At 43.3% G+C, this 22,677-nt stretch overlaps 1 protein-coding gene across 1 annotated transcript in view; it reads right to left on the bottom strand.

Moving 5' to 3' along the window:
* DNAH7 (dynein axonemal heavy chain 7) overlaps window positions 1-22,677 on the bottom strand; it is a 267,061-nt gene that overhangs the window by 130,583 nt on the left and 113,801 nt on the right. Inside the window, exons 24-28 of the mRNA XM_075001322.1 lie at window positions 21,254-21,422; window positions 16,480-16,582; window positions 16,241-16,368; window positions 9,579-9,791; window positions 1,503-1,601 (exon numbers count right to left, since the gene is read on the bottom strand). Coding sequence (XP_074857423.1) covers window positions 1,503-1,601; window positions 9,579-9,791; window positions 16,241-16,368; window positions 16,480-16,582; window positions 21,254-21,422 — 712 coding nt within the window. The remainder of the gene's footprint in view (window positions 1-1,502; window positions 1,602-9,578; window positions 9,792-16,240; window positions 16,369-16,479; window positions 16,583-21,253; window positions 21,423-22,677) is intronic.

Raw genomic sequence — 22,677 nt, 5'->3', positions numbered from 1 at the left:
TTTTAATCCATTCTAAAACTATACAAAAGTAAATGGTATGGGCCAAAGTTTGAAAACATACTTACAAATGCAATGTATACACCTATCACAACCAGATAAAATCAAATGTGTATATATATTTTGAATCATTGTACACAAATACATGTACATCTCTCACCACAAAATAGCTCAAATTCTTTTTCCTCTTTGACCCACAAAAGAACACCCATAACACAGAAGAGCTCTCAGCTGTCACAAAGCATTATAAACTGCTTTTGCTCCAGCTGCCACCCCATGTCAGTGCACAGGTATGACTAGTCATTTCATAGATAGAGACAAATATAAATTTCATTGGCCGTGTCTACACTAGCCCCAAACTTCGAAATGGCCATGCAAATGGGAATAAGGGGACTTCGAAGTAGGCAGGGTCCTTTCGAAAAGGAGCCCCATTGGGACGAGCCACGCGGTGGCGAGGTGCGTCAATTTCGAAGTGCCGCAGCCGGCCGCATGCTAATGAAGCGCTGAATATGCATTTCAGCACTTCATTAGTAAGCTTCGAAATGGCCATTTCCGTGGCCATTTAGAAGTTTGGGGCTAGTGTAGACGTAGCCATTTTGTGTTATCCCATCGGGACCACAGGCAGCTTGTGTAAAATAGAAGAGGTTTTAGAACAAAGGTGGACAATAAGTGGTCTGCAGGTGAACACAGTTTGACAAAGTTAGCCCTTGGTGGGCTGCTGGCACTTTATTTACTTGAGCATCCACAGGTACATCCACTTGCAGCTCCTATTGGCAACAGATTGCCGTTGCTTGCCACTGGGAGATGTGTGAAGCAGTGTCCTGGTTCCCACTGCTTCCCATAGCTCCCATTGGTCAGGAATGGTGACCCATGGCCAATGGGAGCTGTAAGGGGTCCTACATGCAGACACAAAGACAAATACAATGCTGGTGACCTGCCCAGGGCTAACTCTGGCAAATCACATCCAACCTTTTGCCACCTGTTATATGATATAAAGGCAAAATGGCTCTATACCAAGAATCAGGCAGCATGTTCCAACTAACTTGCTGTTTCCCCCAAGCTAGTCCTGCACCAAGATTCACTCAGGGCAGGAGAGAACTGAATCTGTTTGACTCTCTTCCTCGTACATAACATAGTGAAACAATGAATTTCCTAATCTAAAACCGGAGACTCCACTACTTACCTATATCATATGATTGTTTGTAAAGTATTTTGAAATCCTTGAATTGAAGATGTTGAAAGTATTATTCTGTTATCATTTCTATTTTGGAAATATGTTGGCACCTTATATGAATCTAAACTATTGAAACCAACTGCAGCATTTCCTAGGAGGAGGACTAAATGCATCGCTTGATGGGAAATTGTTAAAACTAAATTTTCAATTATTTAAAGGTAAGATTAAAGTATTCCCTGGACTGTTTGTTTGAATTACTTGCTTTGTGCTATTGCAGCAATGAGTACTAATAAAAATCTTATTACATTATTAAAACAATTTAGCTTCTTACCTCAAAAAGTGGCAAATCATGGGACAAAAACTTAGGCAGGTTTACGTCTATGATGGATCTTAGGAGCAAAATTTCTTCATTCTCTGATGGATACTTCAGCTACAAAAGAAATTACACTGATGTAAGTATGTTTTTAATTTATTTTTATGGTTTTAGAAATTAGACATTTGTTTTATAACTTGATTCCTGTTGTGTGTCTTTGCACTTATTCATTGCAGATTTCAAGTCCACTGGCAACACTATAGCTACGTCTACATGGGGACGCTACATTGAAACAGCTTATTTCGATGTAGCGAAATCGAAATAAGCTATTTTGATGAATAGCATCTACACGTACTCCAGGGCTGGTGCCGTCGACGTTCAACGTTGACGTTGGGCAGCACTACATCGAAGTAGGCGCTGCAGGGGAGCGTCTACACACCAAAGCGGCCCACATCGAAACAAGGGTGCCAGGAACAGCTGCAGACAGGTCACAGGGCGGACTCAACAGCAAGCCGCTCCCTTAAAGGGCCTCTCCCAGACACACTTGCACTAAACAGCACAAGATCCACAGAACCGACAACTGGTTGCAGACCCTGTGCATGCAGCATGGATCCCCAGCTGCAGCAGCAGCAGCCAGAAGCCCTGGGCTAACGGCTGCTTCACACGGTGATCATAGAGCCCTGCAGGGGCTGGAGAGAGCGCCTCTCAACTCCTCAGCTGATGGCCGCCATGGCGGACCCTGCTATTTTGATGTTGCAGGACGCGGATCGTCTACACATGCCCTACTTCGACGTTCAACGTCGAAGTAGGGCGCTATTCCCATCTCCTGTTGGGGATAGCGACTTTGACGTCTCGCCGCCTTACGTCGATTTCAACTTTGAAATAGCGCTTGCCACGTATAGATGTGGCAGGCGCTATTTCGAAATTGGCACAGCTACTTCGAAGTAGCTGGCTCATGTAGACGCGGCTTATACATTACATTGTAGGTTTACAAACTTACATCAAGTCTTTACAACCCAACTCTGATCTTATTGCTTGGGAAGTATCAGAGGCATAGCTGTGTTAGTCTGTATCTCCAAAAACCACAAGTGGCACCTTATAGACTAGCAGATATTTTGGACCATAAGCTTTCACAGGCAAAGATCCACTTTGTCAGATAAATCGAATTTCTTGGGAACAGGCTGCTAGTCCACTTTCATATTGCTTTAAGATTGTGTTGCGAGGTAGTTATATGAATTTGACTTTCACATGTTTTCTGTATTGCAAAATGCCTCGGGGATGCATGTCAACTACCTCCAAAGATGAGTAACTTATCATACTCTCAGGTAAAATTAAGGCATTCAGTGAAGTGAACATTCCTATAAGACTATACGTTTAAAAAGCTGTATCAGGCTATAAGAAATATAGAAATGACTTATATGCACTTCTCTTCTGAACCACAACACATATCTTATTTACTGTTTTTTTTCCTTGTGTATTAGTATTTACAGATAGAAGATTAAAAAAGACAGGTATGTTACTACATCAAAATAGATATAAACAAAACCCATTTACTTACCTCCCTAACTGGTGTTCTTCGAGATTTGTGGGTTCACATAGATTCCAATGTAGACGTGTGTGCACATGCACGATCAGTTACCAGAACATTTTTCTCCTAGCCAATAGACATAGGTTGGTGCAGTGTCCCCTGGAGCGGTGCCCATGTAGCACCATCTTCCTTACCCCCTGCTCAGTTCCTTCTTGCCAGCTACTCCGACAGTGGGGAAAGGCGGGAGGGTTTTGGAATGGACATGAACAACATATCTTGAAGAACACCAGTTACGGAGGCAAGTAACTGTCTTTTCTTCCTTGAGTGATTTCTCATGTGCATTCCAGTACAGGTGAATGCAAGCTGACGTTAGGAGTTGGAGCCCCAGAATGATTGTAGGATATCCCTTCACACTGCAGCGTCCTCCCTAGCATGCTGCTTAATTGCATAATGGGCTGAAAATGTGTGAATGGAAAACCAGGTGGCTGCCATAAAGATTTCCTGAATAGGGACATGGGCTAGGAATATTGCTGAAGAGGCCTGTGCCCTTGTAGAGTGAGCCCTGATCAGAAGAGGGGGAAACCTTACTAGCTTGTAGCATTCTTAATACAAGCCACTATACAGGAGGCAATCCTCTGGGATGAAACTGGGAGAACAGTCATCCTGCCTGCCACAGCCACACAGAGCTGCCACAATAGTTTGGTCCTGTCTATATAAAAGGCAATCAGTTGTAGAAAAAGCACCCAAAAAAAGTAGCTTGAGTAAAAGTATTGCTACTTTGGAAAAATGTAACTAAGTAAAAGTGAAAGTATCCTTCCGGAAAACAACCTAAGTAAAAGTACAAAACATGTTGCAGCTTAATTGTACTCAAGTGTCCAGAAGTAAAATGTAGCTTTCCCATGGAAATCTATGGTTAACTACCTGTGTTATCACAGGGAACCATTATTTTTCACGTATATTATATTATATATGTGTGTGCACACACACACATTGGACAGACTTCTAACTCCATTACACAAAGAGTTAATGGGCACAAAACAGACATAAAAACACTCCAGATCCACAAACCAGTTAGTCAACATTTTAATGGAGTGGGCCATTCTGTTAATGACTTTACAGTTTGCGTGTTACTGAAGAAACATTTTTGCACCACTATTGAAAGGGAGACAGCCAAGCTGTCTTTTATATTCAAATTCAGCACAGTACCATGCAGTTTGAACCAGGATGGGAATTTTCTGAGTCACTATAGAGGCTCATTTGCATACTTGGCTTAATCTAATTCTTGACCTCTTCCTGCCCCCCCCTTCTACTCCCTCTACGCTCTGATTTGCTCACCTTGATCATTTTTTTCTGATTTGTCCTCCTTGATTACTGTTTTTGGTTCTCTGTGCCTTGAGTCTGTTCTGGTATGGCTATGGTCTGAAGAAGTGGGTCTGTCTCACGAAAGCTCACTTAAGAAATTATTTTGTTAGTCTCTAAAGTGCTACTTAACTGCTTTTTTGTTTGTCTCTAAAGTGCTACTTAACTGCTTTTTTGTTTTGATAGTATATAGACTAGCACGGCTCCCTCTCTGTTACACATATACATAAATGTGCACACACATACACTTGTGTGTGCATGCGTGCGTGCATATCATAGAATCTTAGACTACTAGAACTGGAAGGGACCTCAAGAGGTCATCCACTATCCTGCTCTTGCTGCAGGATCAAGAACTATCTATATTATCTCTGTTGGATATTTATCCAACCTGTTCTTAAATATCTCCAATGATGGAGGTTGTACAACCACCCTACGCAATTTATTCCAGTACTTAACCACACTGACAGTTAGGATTTTTTTCCTAATGTCCAACCTAAACCTCCCTTGCTGCAATTTAAGTCCATTGTTTCTTGTCCTATCCTCAGAGCCTAAGGGGAATAATTTATCTCCTTTCTCCTTGTAATACACTTTTAGGTACTTCACCGCTGCTACCATTTCCCCGCTCAGCCTTCTGTTTTCCAAATTAAACAAACTGAATTCTTTTAATCTTCTCTCACAGATCATATTTTCTAGACCTTTAATCAGTTTAGTTGCTCTTCTCTGGATCCTCTCCAATTTCTCCATATCTTTCCTAAGATGTGGGGCCCAGAACTGGACAAGAACTCCAGCTGACTGGACAAGGAACTCCAGTTGCCTTATCAGTGGACAGAGTAGAGTAGAAGAATTACGCCTCATGTTTTGGTCACAACACTCCTGTTAACGCATCCCAGAATCATGTTTGATTTTTTTGCAACTGTATCACACTGCTGACTCATATTTAGCTTGTGGTCCGTTATGACCCGTACACCCTTTCTGCAATACTCCTTCCTAGGGAGTCATTCCCATTTTGTATGTGTGAAACTGATTGTTCCTCCCTAAGTGGAGTACGTTTGTGTTTGTCTTTATTGAACTTCATCCTGTTTTCCTCAGGCCATTTCTCCAGTTTGTCCAGATCATTTTGACTGATGATTCCAACAAAGACAGTTCCGTAGAAGGCAGCTGTCCCAATGAACCATCTCGCGAAGGGACTCCCAGGCCGCAACTACACGTGCACACTACTTCGAAGTAGCGGCACCAACTTCGAAATAGCGCCCGTCACGGCTACACGCGTTGGGCACTATTTTGAAGTTGAATTCGACGTTAGGCGGCGAGATGTCGAAGTCGCTAACCCCATGAGGGGATGGGAATAGCGCCCTACTTCAAAGTTGAACGTCGAAGTAGGGCACATGTAGACGATCCGCGTCCCGCAACATCAAAATAGCGGGGTCTGCCATGGCGGCCATCAGCTGAGGGGTTGAGAGACGCTCTCTCTCCAGCCCCGGCGGGGCTCTATGGTCACCGTGTGCAGCAGCCCTTAGCCCAGGGCTGCTGGCTGCTGCTGCGGCAGCTGGGGATCCATGCTGCATGCACAGGGTCTGCAACTAGTTGTTGGCTCTGTGGATCTTGTGTTGTTTAGTGCAAGTGTGTCTGGGAGGGGCCCTTTAAGGGAGCGGCTTGCTGTTGAGTCCGCCCTGTGACCCTGTCTGCAGCTGTTCCTGGCACTCTTATTTCGATATGTGCTACTTTGGCGTGTAGACGTTCCCTCGCAGCGCCTATTTCGATGTGGTGCTGCCCAACGTTGAAGTAGGAGGACATGTAAACGTTATTCATTGAAATAGACTATTTTGATGTCGCTACATCGAAATAAGCTATTTCAATGTAGCGTGCACGTGTAGACGAAGCCCCCGTGAGGTTGACGGTGACAAACACGATACCAGAGGACCTCCCAACATCAATGCCAGTGATGGAGCACAAGACGGAGGGCAAATTAACTCTCATCAGCACTTACAATACACCCACAGAGTCTAGTACAGCCACTGTGGAGCAGGCTGCCAGTTTGACAGCCACAGTTCTGGAGCGGAGCTTCAACTACATCAAGACAAAGAGCAAGCACTCCTACTTCTACAGGATCTGGAGAAGTAGGAGAAGAACTTAACTCAGAAGCCTCCAAAGCTGAAGACCCAGGTGTTGCCAGTCATGAGGGTGCCAATGTGAGCATCACAGTGCCATGGTCGCCGGCAGAGACAGGTGTGGGAGAACATGCCATTGCAGAGAGTTTGCCCTGCGATGAGGAATGACTCAACCCATCTCGGGGACATATTTCCCCTCAGCAAGGAAAAAGGAGCCATGATTTGCAGGAGATTCTGCACTGCTTTTTTGGCATTGACATCAACTGCAGAAAGCAGGGACTGTACCTCCTGGCTTTGAAGCCTGACCATCCATGGTCTGCTGGAAGCCACAGGAGAATGGCCTCATCACACTTTTTTTTTTTTTTGTGAGACACTACGGATTAAGACTTATGTCCCCGAGAAAGTTGAGCTACCGGCCCTTCACCATGGTGTCAGGTTCCTCCTCCTTTGTCAGAGGACAGGGATTTCTCAGGCTGAAGAGAATTTTGAGGAGTTGAGCCCTATCCTTCAAGGTCCTCAGCTTGAAGGTTTTGCAGATCAGGCAGCAGTCTTGCTGGTTACTCTTGCCCAGACACTTCAAGAAGGCTTAATAAGGATCACTTTTCAGCATGTGCTTCCTACATTCAGAGAAGATTTTGAAACGTGGCAACCTTGGCGTGGCCCAGCACCAAGGCCTCAGGGAGGGGAAATGACCTCCCTGCTCATGGCTCAATGATCAACACTAACTAGTAACAACAGAAATATCAACTATTATTTGAACTATTACCACCTAATTAGAACTATTTACAGGTAAGGATCTAACAGCTACCAGTTAACTAAGTAACAGAGAGAGAGCTGTGTTAGTCTATATACTATCAAAACAAAAAGCAGTCCAGTAGCACTTGAAAGACTAACAAAATAATTTATTAGGTGGTCAGCTTTCATGGGAAGTGGGTCTATCCCACGAAAGCTGACCACCTAATAAATTATTTTGTTAGTCTTTCAAGTGCTACTGGACTGCTTTTTTGTTTTGACAGTTAACTAAGAAGATTGCTTGCACGAGCACTGGGGAGTTCCAGCAATGGACACCCTGGCGAGAAGGAACTGGGAGGCAGGGTGAGGTCGGGGGCGGGGGCTATACTGGGCCATATACCAGTATCACTCCAGGAGACGCTGCTTCAACTCAACAGCTACCAGCCATAAGAAAAATTTTCTGGCAACAGAGCAGGGATGTGCACGCACACCTACATTAGAATGCGCATGAACAATCACTCAAAGAAGAACCAGATTTACAAAACAGGGACATGTAAATTGTGCCTGAAAATGTTATGCATGCATCCACTGCAGAAATGTTCCATAACTGTTGCTCTTCCAGATATGTTTCTCATGTCCATTTCACTGCAAGCATCACTGCCACAGATTTTTTTCCTCAATGGTAACCATCAAACCAGCTGTAGCACCCTCTAGAGCCACATGCTCATGCACTGATGTAAGAGGTGCTGCTGGCTTCTTTCAAGCAACAAAAGCTATGTATGGGAAGTGCCAAATGTTCAATCCCCTTACATTCCCAGAATGGCTCCACTCTCCTCAAAGACAATGCAGCCATAAAATAACATTGGAAGAAGCCCTTTCAGAGCCTATTCAACCACAAATCTGGGGTCTTTTAAGATGTCATCAAGTTTATTTCACAATGCTCAGCAATGAGCACTTTCCTGATCACCCATTTTCTGAGGAAGTCGAGCATGACATCACTCAGACAAAAAGTCACAAGGCACCAGGCCCAGAAGGCATATCAGATGAGGATTTTAAACTTGGTGCAATAATGCTTGTGCACAAACTTTGCCATTTCCTTGAAAAAATCTGGACCTGTGAAAAAATTATTTCTGATTTTATAAATGCCAACATTATTACAATATTCAAGAAAGGGAACAAATCTTTGTGCCAGAACTTCAGAGGTATTGCCCTCTTTTCTATAAGAGAGAAGATTCTTTGCTGGATGCTACTAAACTGCCTCTTTCTCCTTTACCATGAATTCCTCCCCAAATCACAGTGTGGATTCAGGCCATCTCAAGGAACAACCAACATGTTCATCATGGCATGACAGATTCAGCAGAAGTGCAGAGAGCAACACCAGGAATTCTTCTTAGCATTCATTGACCTAACCAAGGCCTTTCACTCTATCAACTGTGATGCCCTATGGAATGTATTGCGTGGGTATGGCTATCCACAGAAATTCATTTCCATCATCAGACTATTCCATGATGTGATGACCGCTTTTCAGATGGAATCAGGAATGGGTACCCTATGGATGTGGTTCTCCTCAATCACTGACGTCTCCAAACAAAATCTAAGATCACAGGAACTGGTATCACTCTAATTCAGTATGCAAATGCCTGTGTCATTCTTGCACACACCAAAGCTGACCTGCCAGGTACCCTAAATCTTTTTTGTGGATGCCTCTCAGCCTGGGTCTCTCTCTCAACACCAGGAAAACCAAGGTTCTCTGCTAGACTTCACCTACACAATCTATACTTTGTACTCCACACGTCATCATTAGTGGAAAATGCATGGAAAACGTGAATCATTTTCATCTCTTCACAGCCATCTCTCCCAAACATTGACAAAGAAATTGAATAAAGGATCCAGTGATCCAGCACATCCTTCAGAAGATTACTCAAATAGGTCTTCAATTATAGGGATCTATAAACAAGTACCAAGATCTTAGTTTATCAGGCAGTTGTCATCCCCACTTTTCTCCAGGAGTTGACACCTGGATAACCTGACGATAGATACACAGGATTATATTTTCCTTTTAGTCAACATGTAATTCCCATTAGTTATGAGAGCTGTACATGCACAACAAAACGTGATTAGTTCCTAGAATGCTCACAGCATATGTTAAATTGTGCCTTTTAACATATGCTCACACTCCTACATTCTCAGAATCACATAGGGTTCTAGCTATTTATCTAAGTGATAATAGCAGGACTCAACAGGATAAAACCCTAAATATCTATTTGAAAATGCATGAAATACTGTAAACAAATTCTTCTGCTATAACCATGAAACGGACTTTTCTGACTCAAATACTTAATACCAAAAATGGAAGAAATATTTTACCTTCAGGTTACCAGCTGCAGTAAGCACTGATTTCACAGCTCTCATTCCATAATCGTAATGATGCTGGGAAGACAACTGCTCTGAACATAAACGATAGGTAGCGACAATTTTCACTGACAGAGGTCGAGCAGTAACAAAACCACAGGAATACAAGACGATTTCTGCAATCATGGCATAATCAGGAACCATCATAGCTACCGTTCTAAAGAGAGCCTATTAAACAAACATTAAAAAGTACATCAGCCAAAGGGACATGCAATATTTTATAAACTTTCTTTTACGCATACACAAAATAGTGTAATTTGTCATTCTACAGGCAGCCAATTAAATTCCATTATCAATAATTACTACACTATATGCTATTTTCCATAAATATTTATACATGCCTTATGTCATTGAGTGAAAATTCATTGTTCTTCTTTTTAATTCAACATAAACCAGAAAAACACATACAGCTGCAGAAGGAATAACTGAAATCTTGGTACAACTGGGTTAATAAGTTCTGAAACAGCTGCCCAGGCTGTAGCCTGGGCTTAGTGATGTTATTGTTGCTCCTTCTTAAGTAGCATCAAGCTTCTTGATATGGCATGAACTTACTGCTGTTTTGGTTGTTCTACCAGCCATATCAGGCCTTCTTTCACTTTCCATTCCTGTACAGAGTAAGTTTTTTTCATCCCATCCTAATACCACATATGGGCTATGTCTATACTAGCCAAAAACTTTGAAATGGCCATGCAAATGGCCATTTCGAAGTTTACTAATGAAGCACTGAAATACATATCCAGCACCTCATTAGCATGCGGGTGGCCGCAGCACTTGGAAATTGACACAGCTTGCCGCCACATGGCTCATGCAGATGGGGCTCCTTTTCAAAAGGACCCCGGCTACTTCGAAGTCCCCTTATTCCCATCTGCTCATAGGAATAAGGGGACTTCGAAGTAGGCAGGGTCCTTTCAAAAAGAAGCCCCATCTGCACGAGCCGAGCCAATTTCGAAGTGCCGCGGCCGCCCACATGCTAATGAGGCACTGAATATAGAATCATAGAATCATAGAACACTAGGACCGGAAGGGGCCTCGAGAGGCCATCGAGTCCAGTCCCCTGCCCCGACGGCAGGACCGACCACTATCTACACCATCCCTGATAGACATCTATCTAATCTGTTCTTAAATATCTCCAGCGAGGGAGATTCCACAACCTCCCTTGGCAACTTATTCCAGTACTTGACCACCCTGACAGTTAGGAACTTTTTCCTAATGTCCAACCTAAACTTCCCTTGCTGCAGTTTAAGTCCATTGCCTCTTGTTCTCTCCTCAGAGGCCAAGAAGAACAAGTTTTCTCCCTCCTCCTTATGACACCCTTTAAGATATCTGAAAACCGCTATCATGTCCCTCCTCAATCTTCTTTTTTCCAAGCTAAACAAGCCCAATTCTTTCAGCCTTTCTTCATAAGTCATGTTCTCCAGACCTTTATCATTCTAGTTGCTCTTCTCTGGACCTTCTCTAATTTCTCCACATCTTTCTTGAATTGGGGTGCCCAGAACTGGACACAATATTCCAGCTGAGGTCTAACCAGCGCAGAGTAGAGCGGTAGAATGATTTCTCGTGTCTTGTTCACAACACACCTGCTAATGCATCCCAGAATCATGTTTGCTTTTTTTGCAACAGCATCACACTGTTGACTCATATTTAACTTGTGATCTACTAGAACCCCTAGGTCCCTTTCTTCTGTACTCCTTCCTAGACAGTCTTTTCCCATTCTGTATGTGTGAAACAGATTATTCCTTCTTAAGTGCAGCACCTTACATTTATCTTTATTAAACTTCATCCTGTTTACTTCAGACCATTTCTCTAATTTATCTAGATCATTCTGAATTATGACACTATCCTCCAAGGTAGTTGCAACCCCTCCCAGCTTGGTATCATCTGCAAACTTAATAAGCGTACTTTCTATGCCAATATCCAAATCATTAATGAAGATATTGAACAGAACTGGTCCCAAAACAGACCCCTGCGGAACGCCATTTGTTATGCTTTTCCAGCTGGATTGAGCACCATTAACAACTACTCTCTGGGTGCGATTAGCCAGCCAGTTATGCACCCACCTTGTTGCAGCGCGATTTAAGTTGGACTTGCCTAGTTTGTTGATAAGAATATTATGCGAGACCGTATCAAATGCTTTACTAAAGTCTAGGTATACCACATCCACTGCTTCTCCCTTATCTACGAATCTCGTTATCGTGTCAAAAAAAGCTATCAGGTTGGTCTGACATGATTTGTTTTTTACAAAACCATGCTGGCTGTTCCCTATCACTTTACTACCTTCCAAGTGCTTGCAGATGACTTCCTTAACTACCTGCTCCATTATCTTTCCTGGCACAGAAGTTAAGCTTACTGGCCTGTAATTTCCTGGGTTGTTCTTATTCCCCTTTTTGTAGATTGGCACTATATTTGCCCTCTTCCAGTCTTCTGGAATCTCTCCTGTCTCCCATGACTTTCCAAAAATGAGAGCTAACGGCTCAGCTACCTCTTCTATCAGCTCCTTGAGGATTCTAGGATGCATTTCATCAGGCCCTAGTGACTTGCAGACATCTAATTTTTCCAAATGGTTTTTAACTTGTTCTTTTTTTATTTCAAAAACTAACTCTACCCCTTTTCCACCAGCATTCACTATGTCAGGCATTCCTTCAGATTTCTCTGTGAAGACCGAAACAAAGAAGTCATTAAGCATCTCTGCCATTTCCAAGTTCCCCATTACTGTTTCTCCCTCCTCACTGAGCAATGGCCCTACCTTGTCCTTGGTCTTCCTCTTGTTTCTAATATATTTGTAAAAGGCCTTCTTGTTACCCTTTATGCCTGTAGCTAGTTGGAGCTCATTTTGTGCCTTAGCCCTTCTAATTTTACTCCTGCATTCCTGTGTTATTTGCCTGTGTTCATTCTTTGTAATTTGTCCCAGTTTCCATTTTTTATAGGATTCCTTTTTTAGTTTGAGATCATGCAGGATCTCCTTGTTAAGCCAAGGCGGTCTTTGCCCATAATTACTATCTTTCCTACATAGGGGAATAGCTTGTTTTTGGGCCCTTAATAATGTCTCTTTGAAAAACTGCCATTTTCTCTCCTACCAGTCCTTAGAATTGTGAATTCTATGATTTCATGATCACTTTCACCCAAGCAGCCTCCCACCTTCAAATTCTCGACCAAGTCCTCCTTATTTGTCAAAATCAAATACAGAACAGTTTCTCCCCTAGTGGCTTTTTCAACTTTTTGGAATAAAAAATTGTCTCCAATGCAGTCTAAGAACTTATTGGATAGTCCGTGCCCCGCTGTATTAGTGTCCCAGCATATATCTGGATAGTTAAAGTCCCCCATCACCACCAAATCCTGGGCTCTGGATGATTTTGTTAGTTGCTTAAAAAAAGCATCATCCACCTCTTCCACCTGGTTAGGTGGCCTGTAGTAGACTCCTAACAGGACATCACCCTTGTTTTTTAACCCTCTTAAACTGTAAAGACAGTTCTGGCAACCAGATCTCTGCCTTTAGGACTGTTCCTGAAGTTACAAATGAACTTCATTCAGCTACCCAAATGTAAATCTTTTAAAAATGTGCTGGTTATTGTTTGTTTGTTCTCGGGATGGGTAGAGGAATGTCCATGCCGGAAAGCTGATACCGCACAGAACTCCACCTTAATTAAGGAATCCCCATGGAAGGTGGGAATGCCTAGTGAGTACCACCATGCCACCCAGCAACCCCTAAGTATAGGGCATGTGTCAGCACACCAAAAGAATAACACCCCGGCTGCACAGCTAAATAACCTGGCAGATGCAGCAGCCCAGATCTCTGCCACCCAAGTAGATTGGGAATGTTTGTATCTATGGCTGCATGAGACTCTGGGGCGCAGAGGGAGTGATGAGCTGGTGTGGCAAGCACATGTCAGGGGGTGGCCTATCACCCACCGACAGGCCAGAGACCTGTTGCAAGCCTGTACTATCTGTGCCAAAACCTGAAAACACATAGCTGAAGGACAACGATTTGCCAGACCAAGAGATGGGAAAACACTATGGGCAACCTGGCAGGTTGATTACATTGGCCCACTTCCTATGACCAGGCAAAGGTGTAAGTACCTCTTGACTGGAATGGAAGTTGTCTCAGGAATAGGGTTTGCATACCCTGCCCCGTTGGCAACAGGACTGTCCACAATTATGGGACTAAACCGCTTAACATAGTTTAATGATTTTGCACTTCACTTTATTGTAAATAGTTTGTTATTGTACCATTTCTTTTCAACACACTTTTATTTAGTTTAGTAAACTAGCTCTTTGTGCACCTCACCTATGTCCCTCTTTATTGGGCATGGGTTAGGGAGGAGTGAGGTGGCAAAGGGAGAGGTCATGTTGGGGACAGGGAAGGGCTGTGGGCCCAAGGCCCAGTGCGGGGCCCTGGGGAGGGTTATTGGGGGTGGTGGGAGAAGCTCTCCCTCAGGGTCTCCCAGATCCGCACCCAGTGGCCTGGCTGATGGGAGCTGTGCCCGGCTGCTCATACCCATGGGCCAGCATCTGCTCCAACCCTGAAAGGAAAGCCTCCCCTTTCCCCCACACAATGTTGTGCAAGGCACAACACTGAGCTACAACTTGGGGGATGTTGGGCTCCCCCACACATCCAGGTAAGTGAGCAGGCACTGAAAGTGTTCCTTGAGGTGGCTGAAGGCACACTCCACCTGCATCCAGGCCTGGTTGAAACAGGCATTAAAGTGTTCCTGGCTGGGGTGAAGCTGGCTTGTGTAAGGCTTCACAAGCCATGGTATAAGGTGGCAGGCCACATCCCCCACAATGCTCAGTGGCATGTGCACATCCCTGATGGCCACCTCCTGGTGGTGGACAAATATGCCCACCTCCATCCTCCAGCACAGGCCTAAGGTGTGGAACACCCAGACGTCATGTGCCCAGCCCAACCACCTGATATAAATGTCAGTGAACTGTCTACAGTGGTTGACCAGGGCCTGCAACACCATGGAGAAATACCCCTTTCTGTTTATATACTTTTCTGAGCTATGGTCCAGGGCAAGGATCAGGATTTGGGTGCTGTCAATAGCCCAGTGCAGTTTGGGAACCCCAGGATGGCAAATCAGGCCATGACTGTGTCCACATCACCCATATGGATGACCCTCTGCAGCAGGATGGTGTTGATGGCCATCACAACCTGCAGAGGGAGGGGACTGACCACATGTCAGAGACTGAGGGAGGGTGTCCCTGGGCCATAGGGGATACCCTGCCCCTTCTCATCCCCTGCCCCGAGCTTTCCAGGAGCGCCCCCCACCATGAGGCCACCCTCCACAGGGCAGCGGAACTATGCAAGGGTCGGAGAGGGCTTTCCCTTCCCACCCGTCACACCCCCCATCCCTGCTTCCTGAAGGTCCCCCTTTGATGGATCACACACACACAGTGTGCAAGGACTGGAACCCGAGAGTACCCTACCTCCACGAAGTGGGGCCCCAATGGTGGATTTCCCCACAACAAACCAGTTTCCCACCAAGCAGTAGCTGTCAAGGGTGGTGAGTTTACTGAGGGCAAGTGCAACCCACTTCTCCATGGGGATGGCAGTCCACTGCTGGGTGGTCTGTGTCTGGAAGATGGGGCAAGCCAGGCACAGAGCTCCAGGAAGGTGGCTGGCACCATGGCCCACTGGCAAGTGCTGTGTCCCTCAGGAAGTATAGAAGCCCTGCTCTACCAGCTGTGTTGTCCCTCATGGAGGTAGGCACGCCTCAGCATGGGCAGGGAACAGGTGTCTAGAGCATGGTGGGGGCTTTAAGGGTGCACCTCACTGGGGCTCCTGGAAAGGTCTCCTGGCCATGCAACCCTGTCTGATGGTGTTCTGGGTGGCCATTTTGTCAAGAGAGCAGCCAGGCTGTCTGGCCACTCTCTGTCAACGGAGCAGATTGACAGAGAAGTCTGCTTTGGTGTTTGGCCACAATTTGTTGACAGAAGTTTTGTCAGAAGATATCTTCCAACAAAAATTTCTGTCAACAGATCACTCTAATCTAGATATACCCAAAGAGAGTCAGCATGAGAACAGTCTCACACCTTGCTCCATGGAAACACATGACAAGAGCTCTGCTTCCCTGTCTCCCCATTTACTCTGGGGGAAAGACAGCACCCCTCTCCAGGTCCCCAGAACTTGGATTAATTTCACAAGTGAAACGGATACCTTCAGAGAGGGCAGCTGTGAAGCTGCAAACTTCAATTTTTGCTCTCCTGAAAGAGAATTTTCTAGAAATCTTTTCCCATTGAAATGTCATGATTTTTGGTGTTTCGTCCTGCTTTGAGGCAAAACCCTTTTTCTCAGAAACACAAACTTTTTTGGGAAAATGCATCCTGCCTTGTCAGCCAACTGGACATGTTAGATCCTTCTCTAAAAATTCTCTCTTGACATTGATGATTTTTGTAATTTTTGCTCTACCACTAATTTTCACACTATTTTTTTCTTTTTTATTCCTCTTCATGGGAGAAGATAAAAATAATTTCTTTGAATATTTAGAAGAAGAGAGGATGATTGGTTAGATAGTCTTAGTAAAGTACATACTTGATGAGAGCATTATTTCTTCTGTACTAACTTCAAAAATTAGTACAACTAAACGAGTAACAGTTATTCTGACCACTTTCTACAGTACCTTAAGATTATCTGGAAGCTCTGAACGCCCAGCGTAACCTGGATTCATGGTTATAAAGACAGCACATGTGGGGTTCAGTCTCAGTTCAGTTCCTTCAAATACTAGTAAGTCAGACCCTGTGTTGATACCTATGTACAAATGACAATTAAGGTAATTGTAGTTTTTAGACAAATACTATTTTCTTACATTTCATTTTATTCACATTTAGCCTACAAGATGTAACTAAAGCCATATATTACCTCTTTGGATAGTAAGAATTTGTTGAGCAACAACAGAAAGTACTTCCAAATCAATTCTGTTAAATTCATCAAAGCAAGCCCAGGCTCCACAAGATAACAAACCCTAGAAGGGTATAACAAACAAACTATTCATTCACATTCATTTTTACTTTCAACATAACAGTGATAACTGAATGATTAATATAAAATCCTGGAGCTGTCAATTAATATGTATTAATGCCTTAAAGTTAGGCAGGGAGGAATTAATGGGTTTAAAAAAATAGCATGTGTTAATGTTTGTTAATTAACAGCCCTACTTTAAACTTCCCAGTGCGAGAGACTGTTGTAATCCAAAACAGAGATTCACTACTGCAGCAGAGAATGTTTTGGATTCTCTTAGACCATTTAACAGCTTATTTTGCAAGCTCTGACTTGCAGCAGGTTTGCTTAATCCAGCTGTGCTTTACCACCAATAACAAAAAGTTTGTGTGTTTACTGAAAAGTAATTTACTAGGTCCCAGGTGACAGGCAGAGGGCGAAAAGGTAGAGGTACTGGAACGAATGCTTGGAAAACTGCTGGCTTGCAGAATTGTAGCCATGTGAATATTTTGGTGAAGGTGCAATATATTGTCTAGGGAGCTAGAGAGAGCTCTCAATAAACTTAAAGATTGTGATAAATTTTCAAATGGCCTGGAGCATACGGATAGCCTTTGCAATGAGAGGTAATGGAATCCTATGCTTCAGGTCACAGGTTAACAGCTCCCTAGTCTCAGGTGGGAATTTCCCTCACCCCTGCCCCCACATATTGGTCAGGGTCATGCTGGCTGGTTCAACTTTCCTGTGTCAGAAACTGGCCTTTACTAGAGGCACAATACCAAATAAAAACCTGATCCTGCCATGAGACCGGCACTTGTGGATGACTTTTTCCCATCCTAGGACTCACGAAGTGTCTACATGAGCAGATCTCATTGTACAATTAGCACTTATAGGAAATTGAAAGGTCAAGATCCCAGTAATACTATGCAAGATTTTGACCACAATCTTTGTTCAGAATCTTTAACATATGCCCAAACAAAGCAGGCCTGAAGCCTAATTGAACAATAGACAAGGCATGGTGCAAAAAGCAAAACAAAACTTTGTGCTTGGAAGTAGGCATAAAACAAGAGCTGAGACAGCATTATCTTGCATGTAAAAACAGTAATTGGGACTCATCTTGAATTACAGACCCATAACTCATTGAAAAGGGACCTCAAAGTCTGCGTCCAAGTTAAGGGAGAGACAACAGTGTGTCCTCCTTGAACAGTGTGTCCTCCTTGAGGAAAAGGTCTAACATGTCAGTATGAATGATGGTGTCCACCCCTCACAAATGCCAATCTGACCCCAGACAGGGGTGGCATTGATAATTGTATACTATTACCAATGTATCCACAGCTTACTGTTTTCTTTGTCTCAAGACCAAACAGGAATATACGTGCAGAAAAACCTGTCAGAAGGTGCCACATATCACTCCCAAAGACCTGGAATTTGAATTGAACCTATCTTCTACAAGAGAAATCTTAAGGGATAACACCTGTGTATTAATGAACATGTAAACCTGAGCCATGGGCAGAGCACTGGTGGCAGTGGAGTGGCAGTGTTTTTCACTATAGTGTTACGAAACCCTGTTTAGAGCAGATTTTCGTGATACAATGAAAAACATCAGAATTCTCTCTACCTTAGCAGCTTAACATGCCTTTTGTAACAAATGAACTGATTTTATGAATTAGATGCACCCTAAATTTCCACACTAATTCCAGACCCCTGTCAGTAGCATTTGAATTCTGAACATTACAATATTTTCCAGTGTCCTTCATTTCCCCCTTGCCTCTATGCTATATGATTAATGTTTGCTTACTGTACCTTGCTTCATGAAACAAATTGAATAAGAATGTCAGTCATTCAAAACCCTTGTAGGACATACAATTTAGACTTTTTTGTAAATGGGAATCTGTTTGCAAATTTGCCCCAAACAGTTTTTCACCAGAATGATGTCCATGACATCAGAAAATAAAATGCTTATTTTTCCAATTGCTAACAAGTATGATATTTAATACAGCATATTGTGTACTAATAGGATTTTTCCCAGCTCTCTACTAAATCCAGTGTTCTTAAAAGGATAACTGGTCATCTACTGATTTTTGTTCTGTAATCTTCCGTGACTTTAGTGGGAGTCTTGACTAAATAAAGATTAGGTGAGGGTTCATCTCATTATTTCTGCTTAAATATGGAAACAGGCATGAATAGTTTTGTGAAAATGGGGTAGATCAAGAAGATAAAATATGGAAAGAAAAGGTTAAAAATTACTAAGAAAAGGTTATATGTCTTCAAGATACCAGGGCCTGATGAACTGCATCCTAGAATACTCAAGGAGGAGGTATCCAACACACTAGCTATCATTTTTGAAAAGTCATGGAAGTTAGGAGAGATTCTAGAAGACTGGAAAGGACAAATATAGTGCCCATCTATAAGAAAGGAAATAAGGACAACCCAGGAAATTACAGACCAGTTAGCTTAACTTCAGTGCCAGGAAAGATGATGGAGCAAATAATTAAGGAATCCAACTGCAAAGGTCTGGAAGATAAGTTGATAGGTGACAGTCAGCAGGGACTTGTCAAGAACAAATCATGCCAAACCAACCTGACAGATTTCTTTTATAGGCTAACAAACCTTGAGAGTAAAGGGGATGTGGTAAAACATGGTATACATGGACTTCAGTAAAGCATTTGATACAATATTGCATTACCTTATTATCAGTAAGCTAGGAAAATGTAACCTAGATGGGGCTACAAATCAGCTGGGTGCATAACTGGTGGGGCAGCCTTTCAGAGAAAATAGCTATTAATGGTTTATAGTCAGGCTGGAAGAGAATAACAAGTGGGGCACCACAGGGGTCAGTTTTGAGGGCAGATCTGTTCAGTATCTAAATCAGCTATTTAGATAATGGCATAGAGAGTACACTTATCAAGTTTGCAGATGATACCAAGCTGGTAGGAATTGCAAGTGCATTGGAGGAGAGGGTCAGAATTCAAAATTATCTGAATAAATTGGAGAAATCGTCTGCAGAAAATATGAAGTTCAATACGGACGAATGCAATGTTCTCCACTAAGGGAGGAACAATAGGTTTCATACATACAAAATGGGAAGTGACTTCCTAAGATGGGGTACTGCAGAAAGAGATCTAGGAGTCATAATGGACCATAAGCTAAGTGTGACACTTGCAAAAAGAGCAAACATGATTCTGGGATGCTTTAACAGTAGTGTTGTGAGCAAGACATGAGGAGCAAATCTTCTGTTCTACTCTCCTCTGATTAGGCCTAAATTGCAATATTGTGTCCAGTTCTGGGCACCACATTTTAGAAAAGATGTGGAGAAATTGGACAGAATCCAGAGAAGAACAACTAAAATGATTCAAGGTCTAGAAGATTAAAAGAATTGGGTTTGTTTAATTTGAAAAAGAGAAGACTTTGAGGGGATGTGACCAAACCTTTCAATTACCTAAAAGGGTTTAACAAGAAGGAGGGAGAAAAATTATTCTCCTAGCCTCTGATGATAGGATAAGAAGCAATGGGCTTAAATTGCAGCAAGGGAGGTTTAGGTTGGGCATTAGGAAATATGTCCTGTCAGGGTGGTTAAGTACTGGAATAAATTGCTGAGGATGGTTGCAGAATTTCCATCATGGAAAACATTTAAGAATAAGGTTGGATACATATCTAACAGGAATGATATAGATGGTTCTTGGTCCTGCTGTGAGGGCAGGAGACTGGACTTGATGAGCTCTTAAGGTCTCTTCCATTTCTAGCATTCTATAATTCAATAATCTCTGATATGTATGATGTACATGATACAAAAATACAAAAGTTTACTGGTTTGAATACTTTACCTGAAAAGTTTTTATTTTGACTCGTCAATTATAAGTGGTTAGATCACACTAATTTTGTATCTTTCGATCACCATGTAGCTAATAAAAGAGTTCTTAGTCAAATGTAACCTAAAATATTAATTAAACATTTTGGCTGAACTATTTACATAATTTTAATAGGCTAAGATGACTTTAAAGTGAGAATAATTTAATATATACCCTCTTCACATTATATAAGATCTTGTAGTCACCTAATTACACTAATAGGAAGCAGGTGTAAAACAAACAAAAGGAAGTACTTCTTCACACACACTCAACTCATTGCTGTGGGGTGTTGGGGAAGGCCAAAATTTAACTAGGTTTAAAAAAAAAAAGAGAAGAATTAGTTAAGTTCATGGAGGGTAGGTTCACCAATGACTAGTAGTCAAAGTGGCCAGGGATTCAACTCTATTCTCAGGTGTCCCTAAACTTCCCAAGGCCAGAAGCTGGGACTGGATAGGTTTATCACATTTGACATTTCTAAAAAAGAAAACTTCCCAGAGAGGGAGTGTATCTGTAGCTGTATCTACCAACCCATGTTGTATTAATGTACTACATGTGCACAATACATCATACATTAACACAGTGATTTGGTAGATACTGATACAGATACACTCTCTCTCTCAGGGGTGTCCCCCTTTTTTTTTTTGTATGGTAACCCGAGGACTGGAGGACAGGAAACTAAGCACTCAAAAACATATAGCACTAGCCACTGCCAGAAGGCAAGATACTGGATTGGATGGGCCATTGGTCTAGGCCAGTATGACCAATTTTATGTTCAATATTATTTCTCATGCCAGAGTGAAATAAAGAGGCTTTAGTGTAAATGAAAATATGGCTCAAAGATTAATCCAAACCTTAAAGAATTTTCCTAATGCTAGATAATCCAATCCATCAGAACAATTGAAAACCACACACTGCTTTGCTACAGCCTTTGCTAAGTCTTTCGTAGTTTCAGTTTTCCCAGTTCCAGCAGGACCTTCTGGGGCACCACCTAGGTGAAGGTGAAGTGCTCCAAACAGGGTTCTGAAATTTAAAAAACAAAACAAAACAAAACAAGTTGATGAAAGTGTGCCATTTTCTATACTATCATTGGTAATACACATAATATTTCCAGTTATTCCAATATTTACAGGAAACTTTTCCTCCCAAAATATTCTTTACTAAAGCACAGGCAGTTGAAATCATCAACGCTACAGTCATACTCGAAGTAATTTACCCAGAGTCCAAATTACCTTTTTTTTAGTCACTTTCCAAATGTCTGCCCTGTAACATAAAACGGGACTACAGATAAAAAAGTGGTGCAATCTTATTTAATCTCAAATATGTTCAGTTAATTTTGATTTATGGAGCAGAATAGCATCTTACACATGGTTTCCCAAACTGGGGGACATGCCCCCCCCGGGGGAAGTGAAGAAATGCCAGGGGGGAGGCGAGACAACCCAGGCCCCGCCCCCCCATCATTTCTCCCCACCCAAAGGAAAAGGTGGCCTTTGCTTCTGGCTGTCAGCCCCTGCCATTTTATGTGAGCGACCCAGCACAGCTGCTATAAAAAGCAGGCAGCCAGAGAAGACTCACATGGAACTAGCTGCCTCCTGCAAAGGTGAGTGTGGGTTGGGGAGGGGCGGGAGGAGGAGAAGGAGGGGCTACATGGGAGGCTGGGGGTGCCTCACTCGGGGGAGGGGGATGGGGTGAGAGTGTGGGGCTGGGAGTGCCTAACTTTGGGGAAGGAGAGGGGCTTGAGCAGGGGGGATCGCAGGGCTCACGCGGCCAGCTTGCGCAGCTCTTAGGGCTTGGCTGGCTGGCCCCAGCATCATGGGACTTGGGAAGCTCAGGCTGGCAGGCAAGTGGCTGGTCCCAGCAGCACAGGGCTCGGGCAGATGGTCCTAGCAGTGCAGAGCTCAAGCAGGCAGCTTGGGTGGCTGGAGCAGTTGGATGGTTGGCCCTGGCAGCTGGCCTCAGCAGCACATGGCCCCAGCGGCTGATGGGTGGGCAGGTGGCTGGTGCCAGCAGCTGGCCCTGGCAGCGCGGGGTTCAGTTGGCTTGGACAGGCAGCTCTGGCAGCACAGAGCTCAGGTGGGCAGGCAGTTGCCGTGGGCAGCTCTGGCGGCTGGCACAGGGCTCAGGCAGCTGGGGCTGCATCAGGCTCCCAGCAAGGGGCTAAGAAAAGCTATTTGTACATATTTTTAATTTTAAATAACATTTTTATATCAATGTTTTGTGTCTATTTTAAATTACAAATTGACTTTTTTGTTAAAAGGGAGTCGGATGATGGTGAAGA

The sequence above is a fragment of the Carettochelys insculpta genome, chromosome 8 (assembly GCF_033958435.1).
Source record: "Carettochelys insculpta isolate YL-2023 chromosome 8, ASM3395843v1, whole genome shotgun sequence".
Lineage (NCBI taxonomy): Eukaryota > Metazoa > Chordata > Testudines > Carettochelyidae > Carettochelys > Carettochelys insculpta.
Note: the sequence above shows the minus strand (reverse complement) of the source record. Positions and strands in the feature narration are given on the sequence as shown.